The sequence below is a fragment of the Glandiceps talaboti genome, chromosome 21 (assembly GCF_964340395.1).
Source record: "Glandiceps talaboti chromosome 21, keGlaTala1.1, whole genome shotgun sequence".
In the NCBI taxonomy this organism is placed as follows: Eukaryota; Metazoa; Hemichordata; class Enteropneusta; family Spengelidae; genus Glandiceps; species Glandiceps talaboti.
The window spans coordinates 16,259,690-16,276,039 of NC_135569.1; the positions used below are offsets into that span (position 1 = coordinate 16,259,690).

At 34.9% G+C, this 16,350-nt stretch overlaps 1 protein-coding gene across 1 annotated transcript in view; it reads left to right on the forward strand.

The window, feature by feature from the left end:
* Positions 1–13,704, forward strand: part of LOC144451414 (neuronal acetylcholine receptor subunit alpha-10-like) — an 80,550-nt gene extending 66,846 nt beyond the window's left edge. Inside the window, exons 3-6 of the mRNA XM_078142246.1 lie at positions 7,181–7,225; positions 8,160–8,269; positions 10,658–11,205; positions 12,115–13,704. Coding sequence (XP_077998372.1) covers positions 7,181–7,225; positions 8,160–8,269; positions 10,658–11,205; positions 12,115–12,767 — 1,356 coding nt within the window. The 3' untranslated portion in view covers positions 12,768–13,704. The remainder of the gene's footprint in view (positions 1–7,180; positions 7,226–8,159; positions 8,270–10,657; positions 11,206–12,114) is intronic.
* The last annotated feature ends 2,646 nt before the right edge of the window (positions 13,705–16,350 follow it).

Genomic DNA, 16,350 nt, shown 5'->3' on the forward strand with positions numbered 1-16,350 from the left:
ATATATATATATATATATATATATATACATATATATATATATATATATATATATATATATATATATATATATATATATATATATATATATATATATATATATATATATATATATATATATATATATATAGGAAGTCAGTGGTAAGATTTGTCCGTAGTACAGTGCTCGATACGTCTGCACGCAGAGCGGAGTATATGTTGAGGGTAGAAGAAAATCAAGTCGGGTTTTTCGTCTCTACAAGCCTGTTTCGTGAGTAAATCACTCGTCAGGAGATGTTGATGTACATCAACATCTCCTGACGAGTGATTTACTCACGAAACAGGCTTGTAGAGACGAAAAACCCGACTTGATTTTCTTCTACCCTCAACATATATATATATATATATATATATATATATATATATATATATATATATATATATATATATATATATTATTCCATCAGAACTATGTGACATAACATGTACAAGTTAATGGGATAAAGCAGCAAATGGCAGATCATGTCGTATCTTCCATTAATTCACTGATACTTCGATAGTGATTTATTGATTCCGAAATGGCCTTTGAACCCCACACTGTACTTTAGTTTATAACTTGTGCTATCATATGTCAGATCACGAACTTCAAAAATTATTAACACTTCAAAATCCATGACGGCCTAATATTACGGATGTGATTTGAATGTTGATGGAAAATGTCGATCAAGTCATAACCTGTCTGTCAGTATCGATCCAGAAGTACAGATTATCATGGTGATAATTATAAAATCGTGTTCTTTATTTTTGCGAATTAGAGTACAGTTTGTACCTAAATATCAGTGTTATGACATTACAGGCGAGAGAGACATCTTTCTTTTAAATTGACCTCACAGAATAGAATAAACTGAGAACCAAATTGTGTGTACTTTCTACTATTTTCTCAATGAATGATGAAATACTCGATGTGCTATGAGAATGTTAGGATTTATTAACACAATGAGTGGTCTTTAATACTAGTATTTGAGTAGACAAGTATAAAACCAAAATTTAAAAATAAAACAATTTGAAAATTGGGTATTGTTGAAAATATGGCAAATATTGGTTAGATATGTGGTGCCAGCTGCCGTTTTGGTGATAGCTTAATCAGTGATATATCCTGGAAGCACGTTTCACTTTATTTATGTTATGTACAGCAAATATTCGAGTTTCAATGAAATGTTATTTTTTCTGAAATGAAAAGTAAACTCGACAAACAATACCAGTGCCATTGTAAGTAAACATTAAACAGTAAACAGTAAACACAAAGAGCAAAGTACAGATAACACTTGTTACTGTGTTTCCAATGAACCTTATTCAGCAGAGATTTAGTTCAACATGTTCTATATTTTTACAATTTCACATCATTCAGCAGTGATACACGTCTTTATAAACGGTTAGATCGGTTTTGTGTCTTGCGGTTCTTGTAGTAACATTTGGTGTCACACTCACAGTATATCTTGGCAGGATACTACAATTGTATAAAATCCGACAATTCCTCCTCACACTAGTGATATATAGGCTTATTTGTACATAAAGTTAAACTGATTTATCTATAGACCCATGTATTCTTGTCATATACATTTATTACATAAAACACACAACGTTCATTACATAAGACCAAATAAAACCCTGTGTTTCCGATAGCCCGACCAACCCTAGTTTGAGCCTCCAACCCTAAACATTTTTTTCAACATTTAAAAAAAGAGATAAAAAATTCACGTCTCGTTTCTTTCCTGACCGATGTCTGTACATGTTTCTTCAAACTGTCACAAAAGGGGTATTCTGACCCACATTTCTTTATTTTTTGGTCAAATCAATATTTTTCAAAAATAAAAACAATTAAAAAGATAAAACTCCCGACCTACCTACCCTATTTTCTGAGGTCATGTTATCGATAACAAACACTTATTTGTTTCGCCTAAGATACAGGAATAATACATAACAAGTTATAAAGAATACAATTTTAAAGGAGTTCCTAAGAAAATGATGATGGTGCTATAAATGTAGTCCATCTCTCATAGTCCGTGTAAGAAATATAGAACTTGTAGAAATAACTATCATGATTATCAAACGACAAGTGAATCAATAGTCTGTATTCCGAGAAACTCATTGTACTGTGTTAATCAATTGTTCTCGTGCATCTGATGATACAAATGGAAGTGATATAGACAAAGGAATCGACCACATTAAAAATAAATATTCCTCCAGCAACGGGACTAACGTCCAATATCGAATATATATTCTCCCAGAACAGACAACGTTTATCCTTCGTGTCACTTCTTAGTAGATGTTCTCGAACTTTTGACAAATCAGCAAGCGACATCTCATGGTGCGTGGAAACACGTGTGTCTTTACCTGAAGTATCATGTTATTAATCACATCTACTGTAAGTCTAATAAGCTAAGCAATGTACGTAAGCGTAAAGGCTAGGACAAGGTCAATTTATAACGTGGTTAGGAAATAGGGTCACCATGCACCATAACCTCGGATAATATTTCAGAAATGGTTTATTTAGGCGCCGTAATTTAATCATTTATTCATTAAATACAGAAATACGCCATTTAAAGCAGATCATGGTTAACTTTTATTGTTATTACAGATTCTATCCTATATTAAGAAGGTCATACTGCAGATATGATGTGAAATGATACTAATCAGTAAAAGGGGAGTACTGTACAGTATGATATCATACGGTCAACCTAATTTTTTTCTTCGTAAGATTTTCCTGTTATATAATACGTTACTATATCAGATATTCAATTTGATTTCGATCTTTTTTCAAGATGTCGCGTGTATAATTACTGAACGTATATATCATCCAAGTCCTGTTTATCTCGTAATCAATACAACACATATTCACCCAGCTAAATAGCAAGACATGTGCGTAGATTTTATCTTTGACTAGCTTATCAGATCGAATAAAACACAGAGAAATATTAAGTATTTTCATAATTTTTCACATTTGTTTTTTTTTTCATTCAAAATTAAGTTATTAGTAATAGATAAAACCAGGTTGTTGTGTATACTACTCACATGTTGCCTGATCTCTGATCTTCATTTTATAACATCACCTTTTATATTTATAGTTTATAATGGTAGACTCATTGTGTAGATCTGTTCTACCAGCAATGTTCATAATGTCAGTTTCAAACGTCTGTGAGCTTACTTGTCTATTCCCGCATTAGAATAGTTTGTTTCATTTCTTGATTTGTCATGAGTATAATGACCCTACATTTATGGAATCTGACCACACTTGTTTCAAATGACATTCTGTATGTCCGGATTGTAAATAAATCATAGGTAAGTGATGGTTCGATGGCACCACTGTAAGCGACTATTTTGGCAAATGTTGGGACATTTGATAAATCGATCAGTTAGTATCATGTGGCGCCATCTTGGCTAGAGTTAGGTTCCGATTGTATTGTCTCATTTTCAAGCAGGTTCGGACAAACAAGTTTAGAAGATGGTAGTTGGAGCGCAATTATTAAATGTTGTACGATGGCTATATACTGGTGTAATAGAAATGATATAATTATGACACGTTCGTCTTATCCTTCTGTTTGTAATGACCTTGTAAAGTATCTACACTGTCAAAAAATATCAAAACACACACACACACACACTTACCGTTTCTCATTTTATCTTTATTTACGTTAATAGACCTCTCTGATTAGACCCATCATTTTTAAGTGTTTTGTGACGAGGAGTAATAAACAAATGTAGTAGTGCCAAATGTAGTAATGTCAAATGTAGTAGTGCCAAAAGTAGTAATGTCAAATGTAGTAATGTCAAATGTAGTAATGTCAAATGTAATAGTGTCAAATGTAGTAATGTCAAATGTAGTAGTGTCAAATGTAGCAATGTCAAATGCAGTAGTGTCAAATGTAGTAGTGCCAAATGTAGTAGTTTCAAATGTAATAGTGTCAAATGCAGTAGTGTAAAATGTAATAGTGTCAAATGTAGTAATGTCAAATGTAGTAATGTCAAATGTAGTAGTGTCAAATGTAGTAGGGTCAAATGTAGTAGTGTCAAATGTAGTAATGTCAAATGTAGTAGTGCCAAATGTAGTAGGGTCAAATGTAGTAATGTCAAATGTAGTAGTGCCAAATGTAATAGTGTCAAATGCAGTAGTGTCAAATGTAGTAGTGCCAAATGTAATAGTGTCAAATGCAGTAGTGTAAAATGTAATAGTGTCAAATGTAGTAATGTCAAATGTAGTAGTTTCAAATGTAATAGTGTCAAATGCAGTAGTGTAAAATGTAATAGTGTCAAATGTAGTAATGTCAAATGTAGTAATGTCAAATGTAGTAGTGTCAAATGTAGTAGGGTCAAATGTAGTAGTGTCAAATGTAGTAGTGCCAAATGTAGTAGGGTCAAATGTAGTAATGTCAAATGTAGTAGTGCCAAATGTAATAGTGTCAAATGCAGTAGTGTCAAATGTAGTAGTGCCAAATGTAATAGTGTCAAATGCAGTAGTGTAAAATGTAATAGTGTCAAATGTAGTAATGTCAAATGTAGTAATGTCAAATGTAGTAATGTCAAATGTAGTAGTGTCAAATGTAGTAGTGTCAAATGTAGTAATGTCAAATGTAGTAGTGTCAAATGTAGTAGTGTCAAATGTAGTAGTGTCAAATGTAGTCATAGTGCCAAATGTAGTAGGGTCAAATGTAGTAGTGTCAAATGTAGTAATGTCAAATGTAGTAGTGTCAAATGTAGTAATGTCAAATGTAGTAGTGTCAAATGTAGTAGTGTCAAATGCAGTAGTGTCAAATGTAATAGTGTCAAATGTAGTAATGTCAAATGTAGCAATGTCAAATGTAGTAGTGTCAAATGCAGTAGTGTAAAATGTAATAGTTTCAAATGTAGTAATGTCAAATGTAGTAATGTCAAATGTAGTAGTGTCAAATGTAGTAGTGTCAAATGTAGTAGTGTCAAATGTAGCAATGTCAAATGTAGTAGTGTCAAATGTAGTAGTGTCAAATGTAGTAATGTCAAATGTAGCAATGTCAAATGTAGTAGTGTCAAATGTAGTAGTGTCAAATGTAGTAATGTCAAATGTAGTAGTGCCAAATGTAATAGTGTCAAATGCAGTAGTGTAAAATGTAATAGTGTCAAATGTAGTAATGTCAAATGTAGTAATGTCAAATGTAGTAGTGTCAAATGTAGTAGTGTCAAATGTAGTAGTGTCAAATGTAGTAGTGTCAAATGTGGTAATGTCAAATGTAGCAATGTCAAATGTAACAATGTCAAATGTAGTAGTGTCAAATGTAGTAGTGTCAAATGTAGTAATGTCAAATGTAGTAATGTCAAATGTAGCAATGTCAAATGTAGCAATGTCAAATGTAGTAGTGCCAAATGTAATAGTGTCAAATGTAGTAGTGTCAAATGTAGTAGTGTCAAAAGTAGTAGTGTCAAATGTAGTAGTGTCAAATGTAGTAGTGTCAAATGTAGTAGTGTCAAATGTGGTAATGTCAAATTAGCAATGTCAAATGTAGTAGTGTCAAATGTAGTAGTGTCAAATGTAGTAGTGTCAAATGTAGTAATGTCAAATGTAATAGTGTCAAATGTAACAATGTCAAATGTAGCAATGCCAAATGTAGTAGTGTCAAATGTAGTAATGTCAAATGTAGTAAGTCAAATGTAGTAGTGTCAAATGTAGTAGTGTCAAATGTAGTAGTGTCAAATGTAACAATGTCAAATGTAGCAATGTCAAATGTAGTAGTGCCAAATGTAGTAATGTCAAATGTAGTAGTGTCAAATGTAGTAATGTCAAATGTAATAGTGTCAAATGTAACAATGTCAAATGTAGCAATGTCAAATGTAGTAGTGTCAAATGTAGTAATGTCAAATGTAGTAAGTCAAATGTAGTAATGTCAAATATAGTAATGTCAAATGTAGTAATGTCAAATGTAGCAATGTCAAATGTAGTAGTGTCAAATGTAGTAATGTCAAATGTAGTAGTGTCAAATGTAGTAATGTCAAATGTAGTAAGTCAAATGTAGTAGTGTCAAATGTAGTAATGTCAAATGTAGTAGTGTCAAATGTAGTAATGTCAAATGTAGTAGTGTCAAATGTAGTAATGTCAAATGTAGTAGTGTCAAATGTAGTAATGTCAAATGTAGTAAGTCAAATGTAGGAATGTCAAATGTAGTAGTGTCAAATGTAGTAGTGTCAAATGTAGTAGTGTCAAAAGTAGTAGTGTCAAATGTAGTAGTGTCAAATGTAGTAGTGTCAAATGTGGTAATGTCAAATGTAGCAATGTCAAATGTAGCAATGTCAAATGTAGTAGTGTCAAATGTAGTAATGTCAAATGTAGCAATGTCAAATGTAACAATGTCAAATGTAGTAGTGTCAAATGTAGTAGTGTCAAATGTAGTAATGTCAAATGTAGTAGTGTCAAATGTAGTATTGTCAAATGTAGTAATGTCAAATGTAGCAGTGTCAAATGCAGTGGTGTCAAATGTAGTAGTGTCAAATGTAATAATGTCAAATGTAGTAATGTCAAACAAATGTGTTACGTTTCATGATAGTCGATTGATTTCTCCAAATCCGAAGTTCACTCACATTATTCTGGGCAAATACTAACATTTGTGCTCACTTCAATAAGAATATTAAACCAAACTAGATGATTTTTAAAAATATATTTCCTCTACATTGCTTTCTTTGTGTAATCAATATATCTGACTTACAGAGGTCAAAGCAGTGTAATATTTAGAAGATTTTAATGTTAAACTTTGTAATTTCTAGTGTGCATTTAATTGCGTATTGGGAGTCTTTTAAAGTTTGTATTTCATTTTTTAAGACATAAACCGTGTGTATATTTTTATATTGTATCTTCAATATGTGTTTAATGTATGGAACCACATCAAGCGTAATTTGTATCTTGTTTTTCTTTTTCCATATTTATTGTAGATTTAATATATTCAAAATATGTAAAATGCCCTTATACTCTTTTTATATGTAATTATGCTTTTAAATGTAATTATGAACGTCACATATACATACGACAAGACTTAATTGAACCAAAGTCAACACATGCAACGCGTAACAACATCAGGTAACATCAGAAAACATACAAAATAACACATTGCAAAAAATCATACAATATTGATGTATAATGGTTGGTAAGAGATGTTTTTTTTTCCTTTTATTTTTTCTATTAGGATGAACGGAATCAAATTCTAACGACGAATGTATGGATTGAACAGGTAGGTGAGATCTTGACAAATATTAGTATAAAAGACATTAACACGTTAGATAGCAATGTCCGTTTCAATTTAACGCTAGTCCCTTGTCATGTCATATACCTGTGCCCCAAATCAATCGTTCATGATGACCTTAACACCAAATACCACAGTGACTTCTCATATGGGACGTGAAACTTCATCATGTAGCGTCTTTTCGAATAGACACTACCATCCAAATGAATTTTTTTAAATGGCATCTGATCTACCTGATCGAAAATGGTACATCTTTGAAATACGTACGCTTTGTCCAGACCCAAACCCTGACCTCGACCCAGACCATACCAGTTTTATTTACAGTAGTACGTACCTCAACTCCTTTTTTAAATTCGTAATTAAACTGCAGATGAATTCCACTGTTAATCCGACTTATCTTCCGACTCGACACGGACCAAAGCTCCACTGCACGGTACAGTTTAGTACCGACGTTTTACCATAGGAGAGCAGTTATGGTCACGGTCGTTAGTTTATTTAACCAACGTATTTTCGAACTCTGAATTTGTTGTTATTTCTATGAAATCATTGCAGTGTTTTGGGGTCTATAGTAAGTGTTACGTAACTGAATATCATACTAGCAGTACCAAGATTTCAATTTTTCCAAAAACATGTGACAAGGGTACACCATGGAAAATATCAAAGCCAGTGCTAGAATAGTTATGCTATTACATTACACATAACCTGAAGACTTGGATATCTGCCTTGTGCAGTGAGAGCGCCTCCAACGACATAATACATATTTCCAATGGTTTACATTGTTAGACCAATATTAACTTCTCTACCAGAACAACGTGGCTTGCTCGGGAGGCGGGTTGTCTTGGTTGTTATGTGTGTTTTTTTGCAATTTCTGTTTCCCTAATACTGCCGAGGGCCTTTACATTGTGTTCTTTTTTTATGTCAGCATTGGATTGATGAAAAACTAATATGGGAACCAGACGAATATGATGGAATCAAGATTTTAAGAGTTCCTGCTAAGGAATTATGGATTCCAGATATAACACTTTACGACAAGTAAGATATTGCACGTATGTTAAAGTCTTGATAGCGGACTAACATTTTCGTATTATGTTTGCATGAAATGGCAGAGATAAAGATTCGTTATTGACACGGAGAGAAAAACTGACGGGATAAGATATCAAATGTCAGACATGTCGTAGACAGTCACATACATATTAGGTACACATACATACATACATACATACATACATACATACATACATACATACATACATACATACATACATACATACACACACACACACACACATACATACATACATACATACATACATACATACATACATACATACATACATACATACATACATACATACATACATACATACACACACACATACATACATACATACATACATACATACATACATGCATACATGCATACATGCATACATGCATACATACATACATACATACATACATACATACATACATACATACATACATACATACATACATACATACACATATATTTGATCTACAAAGTCTAACATACACAAAAACAATGCCAAAGTTGTTCAATTAATAATGCCCTCAATATTTGAAAAGCTCTGGGTGACTCCTGCCTTTGCCTACTGAGTCATGATGTGTGTGGCTTTTCCTATATGTGTGCTGAATACATGTCTGTTTCTATACCTGTCTGCCTGACTATCTGTGTCTGTCTCTGACTGACTGACTGAATAACTGACTGACTAACTACCTGTACGTCTATGTGTGTCTCTCTAACGTTTAATAGTTACCTTGTACTATGGTATTAACCAAACGTTTCACAAAAGTATGTTAATAGCTTCCCTGCACATAGTAGGATCATTTTCGACGGTAAACAATGCAACTTTGTCAACTTTTGATCTCCCTTAGGGAACAAATACAATGTATGGCTGGGGGGACTTGTGGAGAAATGATGGGAGGGCGCGAAAAAAAATGGGGATACGATGGGTGAGCATGACATTTCTGATGGTCTGAAAGGTGGCCCACGAAATATTTTGCTCATGATTTGAACCAATTAAATCTCAGGATATGTTGTTTACCGAGTACATTCTCATAATTTCTTCATCGCAATAAGTTCTTAAACCTTAGTTTTATAAGAAGGCGGCTATGAGAATGTGTTTGTGCTCTCCCTCTCTCTCTCTCTCTCTCTCTCTCTCTCTCTCTCTCTCTCTCTCTCTCTCTCTCTCTCTCTCTCTCTCTCTCTCTCTCTCTCTCTCTCTCTCTCTCTCTCTCTGTCTCTCTCTATCTCTCTCGCTCTCTCTCTCTCGCTCTCTCTCTCTCTCATATGTCATTATTAGGCAGTCGATAATCAAGCGAATGTAGGAAGTATAGCCATATAGTACTATATTGAGAGTAGTCACGGTATTTAAGACAATAATCAAGTACATGGTACATGTTTTGAAATGTTGTGCCTCTGAATGGCCTGCTATATGATTTCTCATCGTGGGAGAGAAAGTTTTCTCCCCATAACATGGGGATTCTGTTTCTGACAAAAATCAAGATTGAAGAGAAAACACTGCTGTCTAAGTATCTCCAAGAATATGTTGTAACTCAATGCGAGACCTCTCCTTGGAAAGCCCACATCTATTTGAAAGAAAATTATTATTCTGTATGGACGCTGAAGTCGTTTTACAAATATTATTTTAATGTAGAGCATCATACAGTTGCACATCTCCAGAATACGGGAAGTGGGGATGGGGTTACCATACAAAAATCTGTGTAGCGTTGGGGATGGGGCATACGAAAATTCTTGGGTTCATTCCGGGGGTAGCATGAAATTTTGTTGAGAGCGTGATGAAAGGGGGGGGGGCTGTGAGAAACATTTTGACCAAACTATTTTCTCCTTAGCCCCTCCCCTGCTGTAAATTCTGATCATTCCCTTATATAGTATGTTTGCAGTGAGACAGGATTGCCAATGTATATACGCAGACACATACCTGTATAAAAGACCTACTTCCCATTACTGACCATTCCTAACAGCCCAGCACTGAACCCGACACTACACCACCCCATCTCCGTACAATCACAACATTCCAGTGTTGCCACCGATTAGTCTCCAATGTATAGTTAAAGGTATTTTCTAATTCCTGTTGGTATAAATTCAAAGTTGAGAGACAGATACTATGGGGCCAATGAAGGCCTGGACATCAGAGTTGAGAGATAGGCACTTGGGGGGCTGAGGAAGGCATGAACATTTCAGAGAATACAACGAAATACTCATTACGTGGTCAGAAGGGATTGTAAAGTTGGATATTCTTTAATATTGTAACAAAGATTGTAAAAAATATTAGTCCTGCCAAACTCTGTAAAGTCTTTTCAACACCAACATCTGAGTTACAAAGATCAATATATGTCGCCCTCTAGAAAAATATTTATATTTCTTTTGTTTTTCAGTGCCGATGCGCATGACTATGCAGACAGTGTGCGGGCTTCCAACTGTTTAGTGCAATCCGTGGGATTCGTAAGCTTATGGTCAAGACCGACTGTCCTTAAAAGTACCTGCAAAATTGACATCAAGTATTTTCCTTTCGACAAGCAACAATGTAGGCTGAAATTCGGTTCGTGGACATACACTGGCGAACTGATCAATCTTAACAAACACGCGGATGAACCAGATTTGAGTAACCTTGTAGAGAACGAACAGTGGGATTTGGTATATGCCAAAACGACTAGACACAGCAAAAAATATGTATGCTGCCCCGACAACTACCACGATGTCACCTTCCTAGTTGGATTGCAAAGAAAACCTTTATATTACATTTACAATCTCATAATGCCATGTGTGCTTCTGTCAGCTTTGTCTCTCCTCGGCTTTTTCATGCCCTATGATGTTGGTGTCGTCAAAGTGTCATTAAGTGTTACCCTCATTCTTTCACTGACAGTGTTTCTGTTGTTGGTGGCTGAGATGATGCCCAGGTCATCGGAGGAAATTCCCCTCATAGGTAAGTTTTTCAGTTCAGTACTTAATAATTCCCTAACAATGTCACGTGTGTAACATCAAAGTATACCCCTCCCTGACTGATTATTTGTGTTGAAAGTTTATTTAGGTACATAAGCACAACATTGTTAAGCTAAAAAAAAATAGTCCATTGCGACGTTACCTGGTTACGTCTACTCATACATACAGCCTTCCATACAGTACTGTTATACTGACACATACACGGGTACGTAGTGCACCTACCCTTTGTCATCATCCGGGATACCAATTTATATGGAATTTGAAGAGAGAAATCAAGGTCAAAGGTCAAATTATGAAATGGTAGCTTACCTCTTCCAATATGGATGTAGATACTGGCATGGAATTTATGTATATTTAACTTGTGCAGTTGTCATAGGAACAAATGTTATTTGACCTTGAATATAATGGTCAAAGTCATAGGTCAAGGTAGCAATAGACATCTCACCATTGATATTAAGGAATAGACACTTAAATGGTGTTTCCATAAATTAAAATTTGTATTTTTAGGACAAGTGTGGGCAGTAATATGTACTAAATGTGTGTATGTATGTATGTATGTATGTATGTATGTATGTATGTATGTATGTATGTATGTATGTATGGATGTATGGATGTATGGATGGATGGGTGGATGGATGGATGGATTGGATGGATGTATGTATGTATGTGTGGATGGATGGATGGATGGATGGATGGATGGATGGATGGATGGATGGATGGATGTATGTATGATGCATTTAAGTATGTATGTGTGTATGTGTGTGTATGTGAAAGTGTGTATGTATGTACGTATGTATATTATGTATGTATGTATGTGTGTGTGTGTGCGTGCGTACGCCGCGTACGTGTGTATGTATGTATGTTGAATGACGTTTTCATCTCTTTCTTACAGGACAATACTATGCGGCTACGATGTTTTTAATATCTCTGTCTACTGCGATGAATGTTGCCGTGTTGAATGTGAATGAGCGTGGTTCAGTAAGTGGTCGACCCGTTCCACACTGGATTCGAGTCTTTGTTCTGAAATACTTGGCTTGTATCGTATTGATGGGTCATTGCTCCAAGCAGAAACCTCCTAAAAATCCAAACCCGTGTACTAGAACACTAGAAAATGGCAACCACAACTCCAAATTTTACGTGACTCAAGACTCAAGGGAAAACAGAAGACATTGCAGACTGGCAAATAATAGTTACCAGCCGGAACAAGAATTCCTGCTTGAAGATTGCTCCGATCGCTCGTTGGATGGTAGTAGTGACAGAAAACTGCATAAATTAGAGAAAACAGTAGATCAGATTCTAAAACACCTCAAAACAGCGCAAAAGAGAAAGGAACACCATCTTATGGTAAAACAAGAATGGTCAATTGTAGCTGCGGTGCTTGATAGGGTTATGTTAACGATGTTTGTAATTTGTACTGCTGCAACGTCAATGTCACTGTTACTTCACAGACAGGGGCCGCTCATTCCCTACGATCCATTTGAACAATATGCTGTTGTTGATGTGGACAAATATAAACCTAGCTATGGTGCTAATTACGACACCTAGCGATAGTTGTATGCAATATTATCCAACATATCTTCCAATCATCGGTGTTCAAGTTTGTGATGACGCAATAATTTTGTTGTTTGAATATTGGCGGACATATTGACAGTCGCACTCCAAATAAGGGCATAGTCTTTGACGTCATTAAAAGGCATGGGTATGCCTTTGATCAGGGACGACGAATTAGTTGACATTAAAGTGTGACGCAATACCCTTTGTTTTTTTTTTAAAAGTACAGCAATACTTAGGACATTTGGACAATGAAGTGGTATAAGTTTGCAAAATTAATCTCTATATTCCTCTTCATATTAATTGATGTAAAATGTGTGTGAACAGATTTGAACCCAAAGACAAATAAGACCTCACCTGTCACATGGAATCTGAACAGTCAGAAAACATGACCCCACAAAATGATATCTGTATCATAAATTTCTTCTGATATGTCATTCCTATTGGGGCTGGTAGGAGAAATGGGTTCTCCTTCACAGGAATCAATGAAATGAATACATTTTAAATAAGCGACATTTTATCCCACCCCACAAGATTTTCAACAAGACATTCATGTTAGCGTGTAGAACTTTTAATCTACAAGCATCCAATTAGAAGCTCAATTATGCGGCACTGGTCTGCAAAGTTCAAAGTTCACTTTCAAAAGAATGGAAGTGCAAGAGAGAAGAGTTAGTAATAAATACATTTTCTTACAACGATCAGTTATTAATTGCTAAGAAATATATAACATACGGTTCCGCCATGACGTAGCTTCCGTTTCTTGGTTAATATCTATATATCCCGAAAGCAGTGAATGTTGGGATACCACCGGCTTATAAAATTAGAATATTGACGTATCTTTAGATTTAGAAAATAATTTAATGGCTAGAATATGAAAAAATGTTTTAAAACGACTACTTATGTTTGTGAATAAACGTGATGATTTTTACCAATGGCAAGAATGGCCAGAGTAATGTGATTTTGTTCTAGCCATCTCCTCACTACACCCTCATAGAAAATAGCTAGGCTAGGGGGACTCAATTGCAATTGACTAGATGTTATGTCTCCATCCATGTGTGTCTGTTTGTTCATCTGGCTTTCTGTTTGAGCGCGTGCGTGCGTGCGTGCCTGTGTGTGTGTGTGTGTGTGTGTGTGTGTGTGTGTGTGTGTGTGTGTGTGTGTGTGTGTGTGTGTGTGTGTGTGTGGTCGTAAGATTTGAATGTATACTTTGGAAAAATTGCCTATGAGACAAAGTTTAATTGATAAGATGTTTGTGGACATCGTAAGCCGGCATTCGATTTCAGTTGAAGGGCTAATAAAATCCATTGACAAATGTCAAGCACACATTAATCATTGTTTAATTAAAACCCATTTCAATCGATTATTGTTATTCATACAAAGAATATATAGATGGAATACCCAGTAGTGTGATCGAATTGTATTTCTAATTAAGCAACTCAGTTTAATATATGTATTTTTTAAAGAAGAAACGTGGATGCCACATATTGTAGTTTAATTGATTTGCATTTTGGATTCAATTAACACTTTTAATACATAACAACAACTATGACACTGCCCATTGCAAGTAACAAACCTGATATATTATAACAGCGTCAGCTAACCCTTGAGGGCGCACTACTAGAAAATGTGCTTCAGATTGGTGGAGTTACCAAGTGGCCTGCAATTACATTCCTGTTGGCAAGGCTTCATCGTGGACTATAAATTTGATAGATAGGTTGGAGAAACAACTAAGAACTTACCTCTCTTTCTATTATATATTTGAATACACAATTGTCTCAATGTGTCTGGCCTAGAAAAACAATTGCTTGGTTCTGATTACCCGACCCCACCTAGTTTTTCACTGCTGACCCTAAATCTTTTTTTACACATTAGAGAAAAAATAACGAAATCGCGAAAATTGTGAAGTCTCGCCAGAAATAGTGATTGCGGAAACTCACATCAACTAAAACAGACACTCTAATACTGTTCTTCCAATCTGTAATGGCTGTACATCTGATAGGAAGAAATAAATAACACAGAGACCATTTGGAAAACAATGGAAAACCTGAACTAGACAATCACACATGGAAAAAAAATACTAAAATAAAATGAAATATCTACCTACTCCACCTACTCTAAAATTGAGCGTAATCGGAACCACACAACTTTTTTAATAGGCCTAACTGTTTATTTTTTTTCCAATATTATTCTTTGGGCCTCAGGGCACAAAAAGTTAAAATAAATTTTCTCCCAACTCCTCAGTAAATTATTCACTTTTTACAATATCATAAACACATTCATTTTTCAAATCGTATGAAACTTGAATATAGTGCAATTTGATTATTCTTTTTTTGTGTATGTTATGTCATTGCAAGCCTCTACAATAGCAATGAAGATTTCTTGCAATGGAAACAATACATAGCGATGGGATACAATCAATATAGACTATATGACTGTGTCCCTGTAGGAAATTATAGCTAGGATACTAAATGCGATAACTAACCTGTATTCGTATGTATGTGTCCAACCTATGGCGATCTTCGACCCACCACAAAGTAGATAGCTGTTATGTACACGGCTGAAAAATTTATTTTGACGTAATCGAATGACCATGTTCTTTGACGGGTTGTTAGAGTAAATATTCGGATAGACACTCGATTGCCTGACACGGATATCATACCGACGACTAATACTAATATCTGACGTCATCACGTCTGCTGTCATCAATATTTAACTTCTGCATACATTACTGTATCAGAGATTTTTTTTAGAATTTGGTAAACACATCAGATATTTGATCGTTGCAAGGACGATCATGGAAAAAAATTGGTTTATTGCCAATATATTTATAAGTGATATAGGAATTGTTAGTGTTCTAAAGAGAGGAGGTCGAGGCTAGGACAATTGTTGAAATATATACTGTTCAGCGATTACTTGCAACGTTGCGCGTGCGCACTACAATGCGATATCGACTATATGTATATGTTATTTGCTAAATACCGTTCCATATCTTGCTGCGAGAGGTAATTTTTCCGGTAATAACGGAGAGCCGTTATTCGAGCAGCAAGATGTGGAACAGTATTTGGCAAATAACATACTTATACGTCACCTGCGACTATGGATTCATTTTTGAATGTCTAAAAATGCTGTTTCATTTTAAAATAAAATCACTTCCGCGTTATACTGTTGAGCGTAGTATCATGCACCTCTCTGATAACTGCAATGCGGTTGTTTACATGTCAGCCTTAACTTTATCATCCAATCAGAGTGCGCGTTTGCTCAGTAGTACCATGGCAAACATTTTACACATTTAGTAATTGATTTTTCAAGCAGGATGCCACGATAAAATTATTTTCTAAATTAACAACCAAACTAAATACGCAATCCTCATCCATATGGCCACTTGCAGTCATTTACTGCATCTCGTATTGTGGTGGACTTAATCAGTGAGCGATATATAGTTTTCATCGTCAAAGTAGGTGTGTATAGTTTCAAGTACAGGTTACCTAGTAGACAACCTTTTACTCGTGCTTTACTGATTTTCAAATACATGGCGTTGTGATCTCCAACGAACCGGACACATATCACTAGCATTGTG